Source organism: Caloenas nicobarica, chromosome 2 (genome assembly GCF_036013445.1).
Source record: "Caloenas nicobarica isolate bCalNic1 chromosome 2, bCalNic1.hap1, whole genome shotgun sequence".
In the NCBI taxonomy this organism is placed as follows: domain Eukaryota; kingdom Metazoa; phylum Chordata; class Aves; order Columbiformes; family Columbidae; genus Caloenas; species Caloenas nicobarica.
Genome location: NC_088246.1, coordinates 41,328,477 through 41,351,708, shown reverse-complemented (window position 1 = coordinate 41,351,708; position 23,232 = coordinate 41,328,477). Strand labels below are relative to the sequence as shown.

Sequence of the window (23,232 nt, the reverse complement as noted above, 5' to 3'; positions counted from 1 at the left end):
AGTTTAGAATTACTTCTTGTTGCCATCAGAATTGTTTTGGTTTCTTGCTCAAATTGAAAATATGTTTATGTTATCAAAACAAATGTCATTGTGGGAAGAGAACCAAGCATTGCCAATGTTTTTCATAGCAGTAATATTTGATTTCATTTGTTGGGTGTCTGGTAAACCACTTCAGAAGAGAAAATGTCATTCTAACACATGCACATACACACACACACACACATCTTTGAATGCCCACGTATTTTGTCCTAAATTTAGGCTATATTATTATAAATGTTCCTGCAGAACACACCCAGGTCAGGTATAATCGATACAGCCTGGGCTGTCTGTCGCTGGTACTTCTCTAACCACACCTGTGAAGCAGTTTTGAAATAAATGATTTCTCAGTCAATATTTCTTACTACCAGGTCCCTGAGTCACCGTGCAACCTGGGACCTCATCTTCAGTATACAAGTATATTGGGTTTTTTGTGAAACAGAAAAGATAAATATGTTGCATGTCTTGCTGCTAATATTTTTTCACATCAAAGCCTTTGAGGTAATAATAAATATATTTATTTTTCTGAGGTAGTATTTTGCTCAGGAGACAACAATAATGTTCCAACTTCTCCCTCTTGACCAGTAGATGCTGAAACAGTGTGAAAAGTAGAAGATACTATAGACTATGTTTAAATAAGTCTGTAACATAGCATGAGCTTTTTATTCAGGTAATTCAGTGAGTTCAGAAGTATGAGGCTGGTAGACAAGATCTGCAGTGGATTTTAATATGATATTTTTATATCAAATGTGTCATATTATTTAATATCGAGTTTACATGCCACATCCTCTTTTTCTTTACAGGGTATATACCCAGTTACTTAGACAAGGATGAGCTATGTGTAGTGTGTGGGGACAAAGCCACCGGATATCATTATCGCTGCATCACTTGTGAAGGTTGCAAGGTAAATGGCACGGTGGGGAAGTGGGAATCAGAAATAGCTCTCCAGCTTCTCCATTATACAGGCTTCCTGAACTGTGCTGTCAAATAAAACAAAGGCAGATTAGAAGCGAATAAGAACATCCAGTCCTGATGATAAGCCGTATCAGGCTATGCCGCTACTCTCCATATGCATAGGGAATGTGATTGATTTTTTGCAGTGTTTGCTTCTGAAAAGAAAAGGAGAAATTCAGATTTGTATTTTTTGCTGCTGAACTGTTACTTTTTGCATTTCCATTTTTTAACGTTTCTTTGGCCATGTTCTCAGGCAGTGTACATCAGCACACTCCCAGCAAATCCAGTGAAACTGTTGATGCAATAGCTGAGACTCCATCTACGGCCATGAAGAGTCTGTAGCGATAAACAGTGTTCAGTGCCTCTCATCGTCACTGGGAGGAAGCAAAAATCAAAATCCCTTCCACATGCTTATACAACAGTAACAACCGTCACTTTGGGAAGCACTGACACCCAGTTGAAACAGTTTCAAACAGATTTTAACTTCTTTAGCATATTAAAACGTGCTTTCAGCCCTAAATTGCATCTCCAAAGCTGCATGAGAAGTTTAAAAAGAGATTGCTTTGGGCAAGTCAATAAAGAAAAAAAAGCGAATAACACAATCAGGCACATCTTGCATGATTTCACTGCCATAAATTTGCCTGACTAGCTTGGGATCCTGTAAGAAAGCTCTTCTTTCCCACAAAAAATAAAAAGAAATTATTGTTTTTCTAAACAAATGGGGCTGCGCATCTCATGGACTAATGTCATGGGACTAAGCCACAGAAGTTATATTCTGTTCATGCCGAAAATCTGCAATATTTGGATCTGAGATTTTGGGTTTGGATTGGCTTTAGAGCCTCACATCACAGTAACTCTTGTGTTGAAATAGTTGCTTCAGTTGTACAACATTGCCCTAAGTTACATTTATGAAATGCACAAAGACCTAAATATCCTAAGTATAGCAGATTTATGATAATATTCATAATGGGTTTATACACATAAATACATAATATGTATGGAAAAATATTTATATCTGAAAAAAACGGTAGAACTGAACAAGTGATTCTTAGACATTTGCATCCCATATGCCAGATGATAACAAAACATTAAATGTTTGAATATGACTTAATTCAGGTATAATGAGAGGTAAGCGACACGGTGGCATTATGAAGTATCTTTTGCTCCCAGCTGAACAGCTATATCTCTCACCAGCTTTCCTACTAAAGTTTCTGTTACTCCAACTGAAGTATTTCTTTTGATGCCTACTGGCTATTTTAAAGATATAGCGTACAAAATCTACTTTTATCTTCAGATACAGTTCTTCTGTCTGATATACAATTTAAAATAATGCTTATGTGCACAAGGAGCTGAGCTAACAATTTGCAAAAAGTAATTAATTTTTTTCTTCTGCTTAGAGTTGGCTTACAAACAGACCATTTTGGTTTGAGTTGGGTTTTTTTTGTTTTGGTTTTGGTTTCGGTTTATTTGTTGTTCTTGTTGCAAATGTATTAATTGTACAAGATGGGGTTTTTTGTGTGGACAATTTCAACCCATGCTTTGGCGGATCTGCCTACACATTTCAAGTTGTATGATTTTTCAGTAAAGTTATATGTAATTAATTCTCAATGAATTTGACATCTACTACTTGCTTCCACTCAAAATCACTTTAATTGTGTAACAACATTAATCAGGGCTGACAGCCAACATTTTTCTTTGGAAAGTGCTTCAATGAACAAAGCATCTTCACACATGGTTTTTGAAGAGTAAATTGTAAGGAATTTAAACACAAATAAACCAACAGTGGGTTCTGACATCACTGAAATGTTTCTCCAGACCGTACCCATTGCATCTATTGTTATATAGGTGCAGAGTAAAGGAATTTAGGAAAAGAGTAGTTGCCTTACAATAAAATGTGCTTTCTTTTATTGATGAAAATAACTCTTCTGTGATGAAGTGCTGGACAAATACTGAGAGCAGCTTCTGTATTACTTTGTATCTAGAGATGATCAAGGAGTTTATTTGCAAAAAAATTCTGAGAAATGCAAAGAAATGGGAAGGTGCAATGTGCTGGTCGCAGCACAGGTGGTGAAGAGCCTTGCCATTGTAAAGCTAGAGCTATGTTAGGTCCCATGCAAGGTTTAGAAAACAGGAGTTGAGTACCACTTTGTGAGAATCATCAGAGATTTTTCCATCTCTTGCTTGTAACTAGAGATTACCCTGTGTCCCTGGTTGTCCAGAGCCATCCTTGATCTTCAGGGAGGAGAGGGGCAGGTCCTGTCTCTAGGAATTCATCACAGGGTTGAGAGTGGATTCAAATCCACTTGTTGGGTAGATGAGAGTTTGAAACCTGATCCAAACCCCACATAAGGACTTTTTACCTGTGATGTCCTGGATTTTGGCCCAACCCAACAGGTCCCAGCTTTGCAAAGGCTCACACACATGCTTTATGCAACTTAGTTTAATTGAGATTTCAGGTCTTTCTCAGGAAGAAGTTATACTCCTATCTTGAGCTGGATCTTGTAAGATAAAACTCTAAGGAGGACAAGGCTTTTTATTGTCTTCACTGGAGTTAGGAGCTCAAGCTGAAACACAGACTATCCGTACGTCTTAATTCAATATTCTGTGTTAAAATAAATTACACACTGCTCTAAGATTTTACCAGGTGTTATTTAACGTGATTAAAAACAGACCTTTTGCCTAGTGAAGTGAAGAGACTATTCATTAGATAAAATCCCAGCTGAAGAGGCTATTCTGTAGGTAAAATCTCACTTGAATTTTGCCATTGTTTTCCCTGAAACCAAAGCCATTCTCAGTGGCCTCCATCGAACACGACCAGGGTCGCAGCGTGCTCTCTATGTCAAGGTGGTCCCAAGCTGCATTGCTGAAAGTACGTAGTCTCAAACAATGGTGAAACTTGAAATAAAGCGAAGTCTAAACTTCTTGCTTTACAGCATATCTTGTCTGTATCTTGTGGTCTTGGGAAGCTTATCCAGCTCTTGCAGAAGTCAATGAGAAAAGTCATATTGAAATTAGTACCAGGATTAGGTCTGTAATGTTCAGAGATGTTATGTCTGAAGTGATGTCTGATTTCTTTACCTCAGACCAGGGTCTATGGGGTGTATAAATCAGTGAATTCAGTGGAACTACATAAGTTCACAGGAGCCTTCTGACTTCATATCCGTGTTGCAATTGGATCGATCTATCTATCTATCTATCTATCTATCTATCATAGATATCTATCTATGATAGATAGATAGATAGACAGATAGATACATACATACATAGAATGGATTTATATAAAGAGGGATCTTTATTGGTGCTGTTTGTCTTGAATACAGAGGTCTGTGGTAAAAACGAATTAAATCCTCTTCTCAGAAATACAGATAATTTTGAAATTATGGATCCATTGTTTAGAACCAAACTCAAAGGTTATGTAAATTGTGTTTGCAAAATTCTTAGTCTTGAGCAGATTTGGATGGTTGGTTATTTGGCTTTGATGGAAGGAAAGAAAGAAGTAGAACTGTTTGCTCTTAATTCTTTTGTGGCCCATCCACACCACCGTTCTTACTGTTTGCAGAAGCTACTCTTTAATTAAAGTATGTATATGCCTCTTAATATTTAGAAAAGGGCTCAAAATAAACTCTAGTCCAAATACAAAAAAAGTTAACACACAGAAACACAAGACTTCAAGAAGACACATAGACAGTATTCGTCCCTCAAGACAGCATTACTTATTCCTTTACTTACCAAAGATGTCAATGTGTTTTCAGGTTTTAGGGAGGAAATGTTCCGTGAAACTCAGAAGATAAATGCCATACACTATAAAACTGGTTTGTTGTTTTCCTCTTTGCGAGTTTTCATGGCATGAAGTATGTTATCTCACATACTTAGGTACATTCCTACCAAACCAAAGTGTCTCTCAATTTGAAAAAAAAATGCACAGTGCTAATGCTTTCCAATGTATTTATTTATTGCACTTAGGGTTTTTTCAGAAGAACCATTCAGAAAAACCTCCATCCAACCTATTCCTGTAAATATGAAGGAAAATGTGTGATAGACAAAGTAACAAGAAATCAGTGCCAGGAATGTCGCTTCAAAAAATGTATCTTTGTTGGCATGGCAACAGATTGTAAGTATATTTTTCTGGTTTTCTTTATTTTCTCTTTTTTATTTTTTTTAAGTGTGTGTTTGCTTAAAGTATGTTGACTGGTGAATCATAGAATCATAGAATTGTTTAGATTGTAAAAGGCCTTTAAGGTCATCAAGTCCACCCATTAGCCTAACACTGCCAAGTCCACCACTAAACCGTGTCCCTAAGCACCACATCTACATGTCTTTTAAATACCCCCAGGGATGGCAACTCCACCACTTCCCTGGGCAGCCTGTTCCAACACCTGGCAACTCTTTCGGTGAAGAAATTTTTCCTAATATCCAATCTAAACTTTCCCTGGCGCAACTTGAGGCCATTTCCTCTTGTCTTATCACTTGCTACTGGGGAGAAGAGACCAACACCCTCCATGCTCCAACCTCCTTTCAGGTAGCTGTAGACAGCGATCAGGTCTCCCCTCAGCCTCCTTTTCTCCAGGCTGAACAGCCTCAGTTCCCTCAGCCGCTCCTCATCAGACTTGTGCTCCAGACCCCTCACCGGCTTCGTTGCCCTTCTCTGAACCAGCACCTCGATGTCTTTCTTGTGAAGACTGGTAAAGCAGAGCAAAACTGCCAGCACTTTTTAAATAACTTGTACCAGGGAATTATGCTCATTGCATCAAACCACTTTCATAGGGGTGTAATTTTTTGTTTACCCTTCACTAGACTGCACCTTTTCCTGGCCTTACCAGGCTGAGTAACAGTAGGAATGTTCACGCTTTGCAGGAGAGGAGGGAGAGATGCATCTGGATGGACACTTTGCTTGAGAAAAAAAACATCTTGTTTAGAAAATTCTGGAGGATGTGAAATTCAATGTCGTTGCATGAGTCATCCTGCAGTTGTTTGTTTTATTTTTAGCCCTGAAGAAGTTATCTACTGCAAAGAATTTGACTCTTATTCTAAGGAACTAGAAAAGATGGCTGTAAGATTAACTCTTAGGGATCTTCTTTTCCTGCCATTTCACAGGGATTTACACTGATAACTTCAATTAGCACAAATGGGAGAAAGTCACATAAATCCCTCAGTGCATTAATGTTAATGGTTGTGGGCGATGTAATCCTCTGCAGAAGAACTGACAGGAAAACAGGCCCGATAGACAACAGAAAACTTTGTATTTTTCATTGTTAATGTAAAGTTTAAAAGTACCTTCTGTCTAGAGTAGGGGCATCAAACTCATGTTCACCAGAGGCTGCATCAGCCTCACGGTTGCTATCGAAGGGCCGAATGTAATTTTGGAAGTGTATAAATGTAACTACTCCTTCATACAGGCCTAAAATTACATTCAGCCCTTTGAAGGCAACTGCGAGGCTAACGCGACCGGCAGTGAAAATGAGTTTGACACCCCTGCTCTAGCAGGAAATAGAAGAAGTGACACCGTTTCATTTTAGCCAGGTAGACCCTCAGGAGAGGGGCTGGATAACTCTGGGTCACCAGTTCGCACCCAGCCCTGTCTGGCACAGCAGGCAGCGGTGGGCATCAGCCAGGTAGCAGCTGTGCGGAGTGAGAAGTTTCTCCACACCCCCGTTCTGACCAGCAGGTACCGTCACCATAGAGCCGCTGTGGCCTTTGTGGGCTGCACCTACGTACCCACCAAAGGAGCTTGTCGCTGAGCAAGGCAGACAGGTCAGCTGTCCCCCAGCTCGAGAAGGGTTTCTCCCACCTTTGAGTTAACGTGTGTGGACAGAAGCCTGCAAGCAGGGCTTTGGGTGCTTCTACCTGCCCACCACCGGTTGTGGATCAGAACGATCCCCCTCTGCTAAAGCAGGCCAGCCTGTTTAAATGTCCTATGCACGTTTGTATGGAAAGCAGGTTAAAACCTTCAGTGGTGGTCAGGGGCCTGGGGCCTGTCTGATATCACTGGAAGTAGCAGGACTCCAGGGGAGTGCTACAGAATGGCACCATTGGTAAGGCTTACAGAAAGAGCCAAAGGCAGATTGTTTCTAAGCACATCGTGTAACAGGTAATTGAACCTCCTGTGAATGAGTGCTCCCACTTTCTTAAATCCATCTTCTGCTGGCTTACCAGAACGTGTTCTACAAAATTCAGGGCAGTGAGCACGCTGATACTGCTGTAAAGAAAACAGAAGTGCATCTTTCCCAACATGGGTTACTTCAAGTGCATTAGAGCACTGCTTTGAGTCCTCACAAAGCTTTTATGGTGGAATCAGCCACTGAAGGCAGCAGTAGTATCCATCACTTTACCAGAAGGGTAAGTCATTGTTCGCAATCCGAGCTTCTGAGAAAATGAAGGCTGGAGACAGAAATAAGAGAACTATGTCAACTGTGGGTCTTAGCAAAGTGCTTCTTTCCTGATTGGCTAAGGTGTTGGTAATCAGTTAGTACCTCGAGCATAGAAAATACCAAAGTTTAGTCAACCTTAAAGAGCTTCCTACCATTTTTGCATGCTTTTTCCCCTGCTAGTGGTGTTGGATGACAGTAAGCGGTTGGCAAAGAGGAAGCTGATAGAAGAAAATCGAGAGAAGAGACGTCGGGAAGAGCTGCAGAAAACCATTGGGCACAAACCAGAGCCAACGGATGAGGAGTGGGAGCTCATCAAAATTGTTACTGAAGCACATGTGGCCACCAATGCACAGGGAAGCCACTGGAAGCAGAAAAGGAAATTTCTGGTAAGGACTGTAACCTTTTACACTGCTCTTGGAGCCAGGTTCCTGTCTTTCTTCTGAAGTTCCTTCCCAACATTGCAACCCCAAAGACAGTCTGTCTGCCTGTGTATTGACATACGTGAAAAAATGATTATTTTTATAATTACTACTTGCTTATTCTTTCCTGAAGCTCAGCGTTTGATCAGATTGTGTGTTTCAAAAGATAAACAGCATGTTGCTGAGTTAAGGCTTACCCAGCTGGATAATTTTAATGTGCTATGATTAGAAAAAGTAGAAAAATTATTTCATTCCTGATTAACAGCAGTAGCAGCCTATAATGCATACCATACCTTTTTATATATATTGTATCTAAGGACAGTTGTCTTTATTAGGGACTAGCATACAACATATTGTAAGTGTTAATGTAAAGTTTTAGGTGAAAGCTGATATTTTTTATCAATAACTCATGGGTTTTGTTTCCTTATTCCAAAGTAAACACATTAATTGAAATAAATTTGGCAAGGAAAAATGTGTTTCAGTGAAAGCAAGATGATACATACACTATAGTACTGGGTTTGCAGACTACAAGACAGCTTAAGTTTTCAGCCTGTAACCAAGGATCAGAAAATAAATGGTGATTTGTGATGCTCAGCCTTAGAGACGGATTTGTTTTATTTTTCTAAATCGATTTTTAAAGGAAATAAGTGCAGAATACAGAATACTGATACAGCACAAAAGAAGGATTATAGGCTACATGTCCGGAATACACAGGGGTCTTTAACAGTATGTGTATAACAAATCAGATAGAGGACACTCATCTTTTTGCAAGCCTAGACTCCTGCTGCCTAATTCACCATGGGAATCTCGACCCACTGTTAAATTGCCAAGAGAAATTATATATTCAAAACAGCCGATCCCTTTTATAATGTTCTGTTAATTCCAGTGGCACCATCTAGATTTCTATATGAATGGCCGTGTGTTTGTAGTAGCGTGCGGTCAGGAAACCACAGCCAGGGATGGCTGGCGAGAAGCAGCAGAGCACTTTCTAGCAGTGCTGCACAGGAAGGTTTGCAGCACTGGTTTTAGCAGATCAAGAAGCAGCTGCAGTAGTGTGTTTGGTGGTTTGGACAGGAGTGCTGTCCTTTGGGTATCACCTGGTTTGGGATTAAAGCATGGGCAGCTTGAGGTTCGGGCTGGGAATGAGGATGCGTGTAGAAAGCTGGTAGGGACTGAGCCGTGTAAAATGTGGTCATTGAGGGACTTCAGGCTCTGGAGACAGTCACAGCAGAGGGGGAGCCTCCAGCAAGCGGTCCCCAAAGGCAAGGCAGGAGGTGGTGTAATGGCAGGGCTACTGGGAGAGAGGAGGGACGGGCAGAGGCAAGGGCTGGCAGCTGCAATGGGCAGTTCAGAAGCCAGCTGTGACTTCCACAGCTGGCTCCTAGGCCAGAACAAACTGCTCTCAGTGCAGCCCTTGATGCCTCGTGGTTCTTTGCAGTGCTCACACGCTGAAACCCAGTGGTTTCGAGGCAAGTGTCGGGAGCTCACTGACACCTCGCAGCGAGCACAGAAGGCAAGGTCTAGGGTGGCCTGCCAGCCCCAGGTGGCGGGCTTTGGAGGCCCCTGCCAGAAGCTGTTGAGGAGCAAGAGGAGCTGACCACATGCCCCAGGAGCTGTGGGTCAGTGCTCAGACAGCGGAGGCTGGTTCTTCAGCAGCAGGAGCTCGTTGAAGTCTGGAGCTCCTTGAGGTCTGGACCTCTTTTCCTATTGAGGTGAGTTATGTGGCAGGGGCTCTCCAGTTGCACGCCCCTGTGGAGCATATTAGCTTTACCTAGCGATCCTGACTTCTTATGACTTTCCCAAGAAAAGCCTGTGTTCTCTCTTTTTCTCCATAACAATGTTGTGCGTGGTTTTAAGCATTTGGTGTTCTTGCTTGGAAGTGCTGAAGGTTGTTTATCATGAGCACACAGACAATGTGGTTTAGTTTCCCAAGATTCAGGGAGGGAGGGAGCCTAAAACTGGGATTATTTGAGTTTTTTAGTAGGAATCATCGGATAATTGAGCCCAGTCCTCTTCATTGTTCCTTTACAATTGGTGCTTGCTTCATTAATGCGTTGCTGAGTTTTTTCTTGAAAGAAGTTAGATTTGGATTCAGATTGGTGACAGAGCTGTGGAAGGATCTTTTGTGATGTGTTGCTTTAAAAAACTGGCAAGCACAAGTTTTTATTATAGACACCACTTTCAGCATCTCCCCTTCTTAAGTGCCCATATATAAATGTCATGAAGTCCATCAGTCTTAAAGGCCTCCTTCTCTGTGTCTTATCCAGTTTTTGACTCTCTAATGTGAACAAAATGAAACCTCTGCATGGTGGTTGGCAGGTCTTTCACAACTGCACTCAGCAAACAGAACAGCTTTGCTGTGTCTGTTTTTAAAATACATGGTAACATTGACAAGCTATCACAGAGTCAGGTGAACAAGTTAAAATGTAGTTGGAATAAAAACCACTCATTGCAGATTCTGCTTGAAATTATTTATTTGCCTACCCCTATTGAAATCCTCAAAATATTTTTTTCTTTTTTTTTTGAGAAGCCTGGGGCTGAAGTCATGCAGAAGGTGATTTTCAACCAAAACTTTACCCAGACAAGTTCAAATTCTAGTCACTTTATCCAGACTATCTTTGTATTAGCCCAGTCATACTCATCAGTTGTTTTAGCCTAGTTTTGGAAACAGGCCTTGGCAGTTTCCTGGAGCTCGGTGATACTAGGCAATCTGTTCTGGGGAGGATTTCAGAACTTGAGTAGGTGAAAGAGCCCAATTCTGCAAAGCTCTGAGCATCTTCTTGGGGGCAACAAGTCACCTTAGCTCCCTTGCTTTTAGAGAAACTCGAGAGTTCTCAGCACCTGTAAGAAACAGGAACATGCCTATATTTTTAAGCTACACCCACAAAATATTCAGATACAGGCACAAGGAAGAAACTGCATGTGCACAAAGATGCAGCTGCCCACACAGGATGGATAGCAGCATGGCAGTCACCCATTTCTCTGTGCAGTCACGTCTTTCACAAATGCCTCACAAGCAAATTGACATTTTGTGGCATAATGGCCATTACTTATGAAATGAATAATGTTATTTTAGCATATCTTCTGTCACCAAGTGGGAATTTTAGAGTATAAAATACTTGCTCTAAGATAGATTGTTCCTTTAAATATATTTCTTTATATCTTTAGCCAGAAGACATTGGACAGGCACCAATAGTTAATGCCCCAGAAGGTGGGAAAGTGGATTTAGAAGCCTTCAGCCAGTTTACAAAAATTATCACACCAGCGATTACAAGAGTGGTGGATTTTGCCAAAAAGTTGCCTATGTTTTGTGAGGTAAGAAGACTTCCTTGCACTCCTCATTTATATGCCTGTTGTTAAAAACGATTCAAAATAGTCCTGGCATGGGACTAAAAAATTCGCTATGTTTAAAATCAGAAAAATCAAAAAGAGACTCAGAATAGAGGAGACTAGAATCATCTGGCTTGTTATGAGTTTTCTTTTTCCTGTGATTACTGAAATCCTGATTTTATTCATCTAGAAGTCATCATGATTCATTAGGGACTTGAATGTGTCTTTAGAGGTGGCCTTGAACAAAGCAAATCAGCAAAAAGAGACTATCTAGAAGCATCTTTGATGCGTTTAATGAGATCTTCCAGCACACGGTTCTCTCTGTGCTTTCTGGCTCCTTGGCAGGTACAGTATTGTGGAGTTGGGTCTATGCACTAACAAATTCTTTTAATTCAAAAAAGCATCCCTATCCAGGAATTACACTTGCCTCATTGTGTTCCCTGGACATGCTTTTCCTGAACAGGGAGGTTGTGCATAAAAGAGTCTGTGGAAGTAGGGTTGTCATTCCAGGTAGATACTCACATGTAAAATGTACAATAAGTAGAGTTGGTTGCACATAAGGAATACAGAGGCCCTAGGCTGATTTCATTTACACTGAGGTATCATTTTTTTAAGGGAGCAGGTGGAATGGCTGATGATTTTTTTTTCCTAATTTAAAAGACGTTATCAGAGCCACAGCCTGGAATAATATTTCAGTCGTAATAATCTTAGTCATTTTAACTCTTGTCAGTCCCTGAGGATCCACAACCACAGGATTTTTAGTCTGGAAATATCCCCAATCCAGCCATGGAACGATGCCTGTCTGCTCGCCCACACTGCAGAGCAACACTTGACTCTGCTAGTGAAATGCCAAGTGAATGACATTCAAAACGGGAGTGACCATGGTCAGCGGGTTCGCTGGGCTCCCTGACTCAGGAACGGTTTTCCTCCTAATAACTGAACACCAGTCAGAAAGGAAGTTTAAGGCAGCCATAGCATTTTACTCTTCTGTGGCTGGCAGCTTTTCTTTAAAATATGTCAAGGAGAGCTATTTATGTCCGCTGGTGCCTACAGAACAAGAAGAGGTAAATACCAATAGTTGGCACAGTGTAAATAGCTCTCCCTGGCTAACCTCAGCATCGGTTCCATCAGCCAAGAAAGCATGAAATAGTGGCCAAGCATGAAGATTTTAAAATACAAGGAATGTGTCCATAGATCCAGAGGCCCCTGCAGCATTCAGTGGCTGAGGAAATCTGTCTCCTCGCATTTGGCATTTGTTGGTGGGAAGTTGCAGTGACGTACCAAGGTGGACTTTTTAGTTTAGAAAGCTTTGCCAGTCACACACAGACTGCAGTGCCCGTCTGACATCCCCAACCCCTCCTGGCTACTGTGGGCCCACTTGTGTCGGAGCTGGGCAGGAAGAACCGATGAAGACCTCAAGGCATTGTTGGGCATGCCCTCTGTAGGTTACACAGCTCAGCTAGGACTGGCTTTGTTTACAGCTGAGCCACTATGTAAGCCTGACACCTGTGTAGAGCAAGGTCTGATGGCAGAGTGAGGCACAACTCCTTGTGAATGCAAAGGAACAGGGCAGCTGTCCTCCGAGCTGTCGTATAGAATAGCTCATGCAGTAGCATAAAGAAAATTATAAATGTTTCCTCCTTTTTGAAGGGGCATCATCCTGTTAACTTTATTTCATTTATGTTTTTAACCCATATATTTTTCTTAGAAGCAACACTGTGTGGGCTGTGGGTTCGTTTATGGGAAGGAGCCCTCCTTTCTCCCATAGGACCTGCAAAGCATTTAAACATTATCCTGGTTCTTGATTTCCACAGAGGCTCAAGCGGAGAGTGTAGTAAATCTCTATGAAGGACAGGCAGGGCCTCTTTAGATATCCACAGCCCCTTTTGCTTCTTTGTCTCTTCTTTGGGCACATGCACAAGCCAGCAAAGCAGTGCAAGAGCCCACCTTAGTTCCTCTGCATCTACTGGACTGTGCCTCAAAGCAAGAATCTAATCCCAGAGTAGCCGAAGTGTAAGAAAAACTCATTTACTTCTCAGCATTTCTGCTGGTTTTTCCTTCTTCCATTTCCTTCTGCTTAGAAAATGAAGATTGAGGAGCCCTTAATCAGCGTGATGTGAGTTTAGGTGTCACAGGCATCAGTGGTTCCATGTCGGGTAAGGCTCTGTGTTATAAATACCCTCCTAGGTAGCCCAGCTCAGCTCAGCTGCACAGTGCTGTGTCACACCTGCGGTGGCTGCCGGTATGTCCTGCTGAGGTGCGCACCTCAGGTTCCTGCCTTCTGCTTTTTCTCCCTGGGGAGAGAGAAGAAAAGGGCAACATGTGGCAGATCATCAGTCGTGTGTGTTGACCCCACTCCTGGAAGGTGCACTGGTCGCAACACTCAAGTGATGGGTGTAGGGACCATCAAAACCTGTGTAGCTGAGAGTAGAACTGACCTTCAAGCCCCCTGTTTTTGGTAATTGCTGCTACTGGCAGATAAGACTGGAGGCTTGCCATCCATGCAACAGATGTCCTGTGTGTCTTTCAGAATTAGGAAAGCAGGTAAAGGACAGGAGTAGTCAGATCACCACTACCATGAAGAAATTTTAAGGATGTTCAAGTAGGAAGAGAAATTCTCATTGGTTTAGTGGCTCATTAATAAAAGAGCTGAAGAGTCACAAAATATCCTCCCAAATGTTATTGGTCTGTTTCTTTTCCACCGTTCTTCCTTCTACTTAGTCTTTTTTTCTTAATTTTCCTTTTCTTCTCCTTTCTCCCTTCTCCCTTCCACTGTTTCCTGTCCCTTTTTTCTCTACAGTTACCTCTTCTGATATCTCTTTGTGGTTGCTCTCGCACATTTATTTATTTATTTTAAAATTTTTGTTTTATTTCTTACTCTGTTTCTTTCCCTACTTCAGTCTCAGCTGCCAAACGGTGTCATTTGCCTCTGCAGCCTTCCCTACGCTGCTGCTGAGCTGAATGCAATCTGCAGAGAAAGTAATTTGCCCTGAACAGGATGAGTCATTTTTCTTGTCTATCAAACAGTTTACACCTGAAGTTGGCACTGCTGGAAAAATAGCTGCATGATTCAAATCCTTTTTCTGACTGGGGCTGGCTCTGTGCTTAAAACTCTAACAGGCATCTGCTTTCCGCTTGCATTAGGTAACTGTCTGGCATCCACTCTACATCATTTTACACCAAATCAGTGTAGTTACTTAGGGAGTACTCAGTTGCCATGTAAAGCTAGAATTGGTGGTTTGGTTTTTTTCAGCTTGAATTTCAGATCAGATAAATACAATAACTTTAGATGAATCAGAAATTGATAGATTTTTGCTTTCTTTCAATCCAAGTAGAAATGAGTTGCTTTTTCATATACATGTCCCTTTGCTGTTCCTTTAGTGACAGTCTCAAAATAGTCTTGGTGCTTTTTGCTATCATTGAATTCCTATGAAAACATAAAGACATGCTTAAAAGAACACATTTTTTCCAGTATGCTGCTGACACTTTATAAATACAGAACCTACCTCCACCAATTCAGGCAGCTTACTTTTTTTTAATGTTGTGGAAAAGACAAGTCTAGCCACATGCCCTGAAGATCATGCGTTATGCACCAGCATAAAAGCTGGAGCTGTACCACTGATTTTCTGTTTGTCCAGAAATAATGCAGAGAGTTCAGGGAGATCAGCCTTACTAGGCTAAATATAGTAAGTTATAGTAAGTTATCTGTTGTTTAAATAGGCAGTAAGAACTAAGAGTACATGTCCCACTGATTGAGGTGTCTCTTCTGGATAAAAAAAAAATATTTCACTCCTTTTCTTTAAAAAGCAGTCCACTCTTACAGTCCCTCCCAAATGTCTTTCTTTTCCTCTGGTCAGATAAGAAATAAGTATGGCTGGAAGTGAGTTTAACTGGGATAGCCGAGGTCTATACCAGCCCCAATTATAGTTTACACTGCTATACTAAGTTGTAAGCTGAGGGAGCCCCAAAGTAGAAGATAGAAGGGTGAACAGCTGAGAACAGTGACTGTTTCAGCCATCTCAGTTAGATCCACCCCTGATGGGAGACAAAACCAATAGTATGTGTTACCACCAACCTGGCAACTGACAGGTCTGCTTCACCCTTCACACTTTGTGAAATGCTCTGCAAAAGGGAAAGCTACGTTCTTCAGGTTTATTGGACTTCATTTTGTATTGCTCCCACAACCTGAACAGTCCCACAGAGAGCAGCACCTCTGCAAGTTGGGTCACTTCAGCATCTGAACCAGCTTGGTTTGCTTTGAGTATCTCGCCCAGGACCACTTGCCTAGCACTGTATCATCACTAGGTTTCCTAAGGGTGTGTGGGATGTTATCCTGCTGGCAGTTTCTGAAAGGAGGAATGCAAGTCTTGGAGGTTTCTGCATTGCACTGGAACTAGTCGGTCAGCAGTGTGTTTGGAGGGCAGCTGTACCATACGAGGTAGCATCCTGGGGTGTGAACTGCAACTTCATGCTCGTGGATTTATTGTAATTGTAAAACCTACTCAGTTTGAAAAGCACATCATTTTCTTTACCGTTTATAATTTCTGCAGCTACCATGTGAAGACCAGATCATCCTTCTGAAAGGCTGCTGTATGGAGATAATGTCCCTCCGAGCAGCAGTTCGCTATGACCCTGAGAGTGAGACTTTAACACTAAATGGGGAGATGGCGGTAACAAGGGGCCAGCTGAAAAATGGGGGTCTTGGCGTAGTGTCTGATGCCATTTTTGACCTGGGCATGTCTCTTTCTTCATTTAACCTGGATGACACCGAGGTTGCCCTTCTTCAGGCTGTTCTGCTCATGTCATCAGGTGAGAACAGAAATATATTGGGACTTTGAAACTCTTTAGTCTTTGTCACAAGCCTCTTCTTAAAAGAAATACAGTGTGTTAGAGCTTGTAGTGCTGACTAGAGTAATGTGGAGAAATTCTCTCTGAAGCCCAATGCAGCTTAGAACTAGTTTAGTAAGCACTAGGAAAAAAAAATCAGGGTATTCAGAGCAACGGGCATAGAAGTGGCTTTGGTAACACACCTGGCTCAGTTTAGTGTTCAGAGAGGAGGCAGGGATGATCATCAGAAAGAAAGCAGATCTGATTCTGAGCCAATTTTCCTTGAATGAAAAACTGGTAATTTAGCAACAGTTGTCCTTACAATAAATTCCCTTTTCCCCTAGGCACTGTCATGCGCTGGATGGGAAGCACAGTTCACGCACATCTCCATCAGTGTCCTGTGCTTAGTTTGACCTGCCTTCTTGTTTTCCTACTTAACAGCTGCTCCACTTGCTAACGGGCATGTGAGGGCTGTGCCGTTTCCTCACGCTGGGACCATTTGCGACTGGTCTCTTGGTGGCGTGATACAGAAGCAGCACAGACCATTTCACATGTTTTCCAAAGAGTTTCTTCCCCTCTCGGATCAAGTGTGTTTTCAAATATGCTTCCACTGCCTGTGCCAGCCCAAAGAGGAAATTCCATTCTTGGGCAGTGGCAGGTTTGGCAAGATTTTGTTTTAAGACCACTTTGAAGACTGGGCACTGAATAACAATACACAGACAGTGATTTACAAGCACTCGCAGGCAGAAAGGTTTCCACATTAATCACAACACAGCACTTGCCCTTCCCAATCAAAACATTTTGAATTCTTTCTAGTCCCCTACACAGTGATACATGAGTAGGGGTTTCAGAAGGCAGTTCAGAGGACCTGCTTTCCCAGAAGTGTCTCCTGAAGAATGACTTGTGAAAGGAGCTTTCCCAGCGCCCATCTGGGTGCTGGTTGAGATGCTCAACCAAACTTTTGGCCTTTGCTGTTCCTTGGTGCTCCATAACAGTCTCCGTTGCAGCTCACCTGTGGATCAAAGCTTGATCAAAGCCTTGGTCAGATGTAGCGAAACAGATGGGAAAGAACTGTAATTTAGATATATGACAAGGAAATTTTTTTTGTCGTTCTTCATTAGTTGTTTCACAGTAAGATACAGATAGAAGCCTTAGCTGAGATCAGGGATCTGTTGCTCTAGTCACTGTGAGGAAATGCTTCCCAAACAGTTATACTCTAAATGGGCAAAGCAGGCAAAGGATGAAGAAAGGAAGGATTATCTCCTTGTTTTAACAGGACTAGTACTGATAAATGAGGTGTCCAGGGTCAAAAAAGTTGTTTGTGGCAGAGCCAGATGTCCTTGGTCTTCATCCTTTCCTTCTTAACAACGGAATCATCCTATTTTTCCTGATTTATGATCAGGATTTCGTTGAAAGTCAATATGTAATAACAATAATTCTCCTTTCTATCTACAGATCGCCCGGGCCTTGTTTGCGTCGAGAGGATAGAAAAGTGTCAAGAGGGTTTCCTCCTGGCATTCGAACACTACATTAATTACAGAAAACACCATGTTGCACACTTTTGGCCAAAACTGCTGATGAAAGTGACGGACCTGCGAATGATCGGCGCCTGCCATGCCAGCCGTTTCCTGCACATGAAGGTGGAGTGCCCCACAGAACTTTTCCCTCCCTTGTTTCTGGAAGTGTTTGAGGATTAGAAAGACTGGAGTGGTTCTCCACGCCCCCCACATCGCACTACTGGCTGTCGTGTCGTCCCGTTGCCCAGCTCTTCTCACCTCTGTTTGTTCTTCTTCTTTCGTTCTCTTCTGTTTCCTGAGGCGGGGTTGGGTTTTTGTTTGGGGTTGCTGGGGGGCAGCTGTATACACATGGATGAAAACATCCCTTTAATGCGGGTATTGTGACTATTGCAATTTGTTCTTCAGTCCTTTGATGTGAATGCTTTGACAGCTTAGCAGTGAAAATACAATCAGACCAGTCTCATTCACCAGCACTTGCGTGGTCACCAGCTCAAACACATCATTGCTTGGAAAATATGGGAGAGAAATTGAAGTGGCAGAAAATAAATTGGCCTCCAAGTTAAACCAGCTATTGTTGATTTGACCCCGGCGATGCTGTCTAGTATTACCTCGTTTTGCAGGTCACAAGTGACTAATTCATGACATGACATTTCTAGGCTTCATGGTTGTTTTTATTGTAACAATCACAATTATGATCTAGGATCTTCATCATCATCATGATCCCATTATTTTCTGGAGATTGTTCCAGCAGATAGAGTTTAACTGTGCCTCATAAATCAAGTACTTAAAATAATGCAGAGTGTTAGAAGGGACTGACTACTTTTTTTTCCCCGTGTGTATAAGAAAGTAAGATCCTTCCGTTCTTACTGCATTTGAACTCCAAGTAACTTCACTGGAAGGTCTGTTGGAGTAAGAACACTCAGATCCTCTGAGGTGCTTTTCCTGAGAGTGGAGAGGTCTGCTTTTTCTGAGGTCTGAAGGAGAAGGCTCTCTGTCAGGATAGGAGGCTTTCCTTGGAGTTTTTCAGGGAAGTGAATGCTCACAGAATGAGGACAAGGAGAATGAACCAAATGGAGTGACCTTCAAATGGGACAGAAACAGTGTTATTAAGGACACTCAAGACTGTACAGCTTTATTCCAGTAATACAGTAGCGTTGCTTGGCAGTAAGCTTTTGTTTTATATATATATATATATAAAGTTTATATGCACGTATATATATAATTTTATATATATATAATTACAAAACTTCAGCAGTTGTCTTAAACATATTTCCATCTTTTTATCTTCCCTCTTTCTCTCCTCTCACTCTTTCCTGTGCATGTGTGTGTGTATGTGTGTTGATCAGCTAGGTTCTCCCTCCTTGGTGTCTGTGTGTGTTTCGTTTGTCTAGATTCTCTCTTGATTCCCTTAATTATTTCCACTAGCTGCACTAGCAGGAACTGAACTGAGCAATGACAGGATGTCCTGCTGCCGAAATCTGCAAGCCAGTTCTCACAGTCCTGGAATGTTGGGAGGGCGGTGATGAGGGCATTATAGGTAGAGGTTCCTCTCTGTCATCCATCTCCATTCAGGGGTGTCGTCCCTGGGTTTTATAAACTTGATATTAAACCATTCTCTGAATTTGTATAATACATAAAAAGCACCCTTCTGGTTCTTCCTGAGAACCAGAGACTTCGTTCACATGTTTTACACTTCTTCATACCCCACGTTCTTTTGCATTGTGCATTCATTTGTACCAGTTTCTTTCTCTGCTATTTATTGATGTATTTGCCTGGCAAGTCAGTGGGCATTGTTAGGGTGGATGTGTTGACTTTCAAAGCTCCCGGCCCATATCTAAACCTGTATGTTATGTGTTTAATCCCTCATGAAAACATCATCCTCAGGAAAACTTATCTTGTAGGTGAAACACAGTATGTGTGTGTCAGGGGTTAAATACTTTCCACCCCTCTTTCCCTACATCATGGAGAAAGCATTTGAAGTGCTATTGGCTGTGTTTTTAGGGATGTGGAATCTTGTTCTCCCTGTTCTTTGATATCCTATGCACCTGTGATAAGTTGTGAGCACTGATGTTATCACTTACGGTTTTGTACCCATAATTTTCTGAGAACGTAAAACACAATGGGGTGTTTAGGGTTTTTTTGCAGGTAGCAACTAAGACAGACCATTGGAAATTTGTTCTTAAATGTTTGCTGAAGCTGAAGAACCTCAGCTGCGGGCTGTGTTTGCTCCATCTCAAAGCATATCTGTTAACAACCTCAGTCTCCATTCACATTCCTTGTAGAGCACTATGTCCTGGGGGCAAGGAGTTAGAAACTTTCTGGCTTTTTGGAACCAGAGGCCAGACAATGTGGTGAACTCATATGTACTTGTGCAGAATCTCAGATGAGCAGCATCCATAGTCAGTAAAGAATGCTAGATATCAGATTTGGGGATGGCTTCCTAGCAAACTGACACCATATAGGGAAAGCAAATAAAGCAGCTGATCTGTTACTTGCATTTATACCCACAGTAGCTTGCAAAGAAAAGAGAAATGTGCGTGTCTTTTGGAGCTCTGCTCTGCCAGGGGTGCAAGTATCTCACCTGTTTGCTAAATGTGAGCTTGAATTAGCATACAAGCTTTCGTCGGTGCTGCAGATGAGACCCAGGAGAAAAAAAATCATGTTTCTCCTAGTAGTATTCACAATTATCTCACTACAAGGTCCATGATGCTTCATGTATTTTTCAGTGTTTCAGTTCCTGGAGTTGTGCTGCTGCTCGAGAGGTTCAGTCTGTCATTGAGGTCAACAACTCTTGTCCTTTAGGCTATAAAGAAAATCAGTAGCCTAACTGTTGATTATTTAGGTGGGAAGTCAGCACCCAACAGTGACTTAAAACTACTGAGGCTTTTGAACAGTTGGGATTGTCAGGACTGCATCAATCAAAAATAAATAAAGATCAGAGGTTAGATAAAAATGTGAGAGTTACTGGATTAACTTAGGGAAGCAGTAAGAGATGAAAGAACTTGAAACCCCCTGAAGAGAGCTGCAGATTGAAACAGTGCTGAGAATTAACACTTTTCACACTGTCTGCTGTAAAAATAATTGCTCATACAGAAACATGGCCCCTAGGTCTACCATGGCAAGTTCCAAAGTTTTAAAACAGCCTGCATAAATGGATATGCACATACACTGCATTTGGCATCCGAGCTAGTAGCCTGACTTCCCGAGATGGTGATGCAGTTTGGAGTTTTGCTTAATCAGGGCTCTCTCCTTAGGTGACTGCAGGTGGACTGAAGTGCCTAAAATCAGGCAGCCAGCTTTGACAGGTCCAGTGGCGCTCTACACAGAAAGGACATACGTCAGCATACTCTTCTAGCTTTTTAGAGTAAGTTGGAGCCTGGCCCTGATTGACAGAGGGGGATTAATTGTATTCCTCAGTAGAACACTGAAACCAAGCTCTTAGTTTGACAGATTTGATGTACTGACATCTAATGGCCTCTAATCTCCTACCAATCTTACTTCGTATGACTTCATTGACTCCCTCAGTACAACTCCTGGTTTATGTGATCATGAGAGCAAAACTAGATCCCATGAGGATGCTCTTGCAGACTCTCACCGGTGGATACTGGCCTTAGTTCTGCAAAGACATACTTGCTTTTCAAGATCAGTGGTCTCAAGCTGTTGTAGGATTGAGCCGCTGGATTGACCGTCCGAGTGGCAGACATCAGAACTGCAATCAGCATCCTTTGTAGCGACTGGCCTTGTGAGTGAGGTAACAAATGTCCACTTTCCAGTGCCGCCCAGAGTCTCGCTTCTGATGGTGCCACCTCACTCTCATGTTTGCTTTGTGGTCTACGTGTGGGTCTTACATAGAAGATTCTTCCTGATTGTCGCCATTCCTGGTTTTGCCCTGAGCAACACATGCATTTAGATATTCATTTAATGTGTAATCTCAGTTAAGTTATGGTATTTGTAATGACATATATAGCGTGTGATAATGATTTTTGTTTACATTCTGCCAAAATGTAGATGTTAGAGTTAGACCTCCTAGGTCAAAAATCATCCTTGAGCAGACTACTTGCTTCTTCAGAGGCAGGCATCAGAAACAGGAAGAAACTGTCCAGAAACACCATTTATATCAGAAATCTGCCAAGACAGGGCCGTTGATCACAAGCGGAGCATGTCATTGCTAGTAATGTATTTTTATGCTATGGAACTCTAACCTGTATGTGTCATATTGACTTCTTGCTGCATGAATCATAAATTATAAAAATCAGTCTTACGGTTTTGAGATGTAGCCAGCATTCCTAAGGCTAAACCTTTTTCACTGACAGAATCAAAATCCACAACCATGGAACGGATTCCTCTCACTGTGAGAGCAATTGAAAGTGTTCAACGTGTATCTTTTCACAAAGGAAGGGGTGACAGAACCTCTTAGTGTGTCTTGTTATTGTGATCATCTGGAAATGATTGCCAGACGTTTCCTTTTGATATAGCGATGAAGTGATCCGTATTTAAATTTTATAGAGAGAATTTTATTCTAGTGTGATAGAGATTTATTTTCCACTTAAAGACTCAAAATGGTGTGAGCACATTTTTTTACTATGGTATATTTTTGCTTTAAAATTAAAAACAAACAAAAAAAAGGTTTGGCCTTATCACAAAGTTTTAGTGTGTCGTATAGATGTTAGCAATTGCAAAGAGTATGCATTATTTGTGTGTATCCACATTGACTGATGTCGCCTTCAAAAAGCAATATTGTGCAGGTAATAAGTTGTTTGTGACTGTCCATTGCACAGTTTACCTTCCTTAAAAGCTAACCTTGTTTATGCACAAGACAATCAAATGTAAATCTACATCAGCACCCGGGTGTAGATTAAGTTTATGTAAATTACTGAGCACAATGTAAAACATTAAAAGACACTTTATTTAATTACACATTTAATGTTGGTAAAGATCGTATCAGGGCATGAACTAGCTGACATACTGTAAATTCTTTTTCTCTTTTCTTTAGCACTCTTTGGTTTTAGTTTGCTCATAAATACATCCAATTAGTCATTCATAATTTTTTTGAAGAGAAGGGTGGTTTGGGTTGTTTATTTGTTTTTATGGAGCTGGTTGGGAGGACTTCTTACTTTGTCTATGAGGTTTGTGGGTTTTGCTTATTTGGTTTATTTTTTTAGATCAGTTTCATGCCCTGAGGGTAAGGCAAACATTACACCATATGGTAAAAAACAAAGTACCTTGGATGATGTATTTTTTTGCAAACAGTGTTACAAGTTATGCTAGATTGGTAATATTTTTTCAGCCTAAAATATATTAAAAAAAATCTGTGATCACAAATGTTTTAAACTATCTAAAGAGAAAATTTGTATATTTGGGGGAAGAAAATAATTTTTACATAGCTTTTGTATGCAGATATTAAAATGTAATTATGAATATAGTGGGCATAGATAACTGTGTAAGCTTGAATTCTAAAAAAGAAAAAGCTTATAACTGAAAAGTGGTCCTGTTGTCTCTTTCTCTTTGTTGCAGGCTCTTTCATCAGTTCTGTTGCACACTTCCAGGTTGCTGGAATGGGAAAAGTAGGACCCAGCGAAATGTTGTACCAGCTCTAACCTGTTCACATTTCTACTTCCTGCATCCCTTTCATCACCTACCTCATATCTTATCTTCTCTCCGCCCCTCCCTCAGGCACCCAGCAAAAGGTTTTCACTTCCCCACTGTTCACATCAGCCAAATTTAATTCACTCCAGTGAACTGGCTCTTGATTTATGTCTCACTCAATTACATTTTTAATGG

General features: G+C 41.4%; 1 protein-coding gene across 7 annotated transcripts in view; it reads left to right on the top strand.

Moving 5' to 3' along the window:
* Positions 1-22,873, top strand: part of THRB (thyroid hormone receptor beta) — a 160,402-nt gene extending 137,529 nt beyond the window's left edge. For all 7 annotated transcript variants that reach the window (XM_065628557.1, XM_065628559.1, XM_065628555.1 and 4 more), the window contains 6 exons: positions 840-940; positions 4,954-5,101; positions 7,539-7,744; positions 10,946-11,092; positions 15,658-15,916; positions 17,390-22,873. In XM_065628557.1, the coding sequence (XP_065484629.1) occupies positions 840-940; positions 4,954-5,101; positions 7,539-7,744; positions 10,946-11,092; positions 15,658-15,916; positions 17,390-17,631 (1,103 nt within the window). In that variant the 3' untranslated portion in view covers positions 17,632-22,873. The remainder of the gene's footprint in view (positions 1-839; positions 941-4,953; positions 5,102-7,538; positions 7,745-10,945; positions 11,093-15,657; positions 15,917-17,389) is intronic.
* Positions 22,874-23,232: the final 359 nt, after the last annotated feature.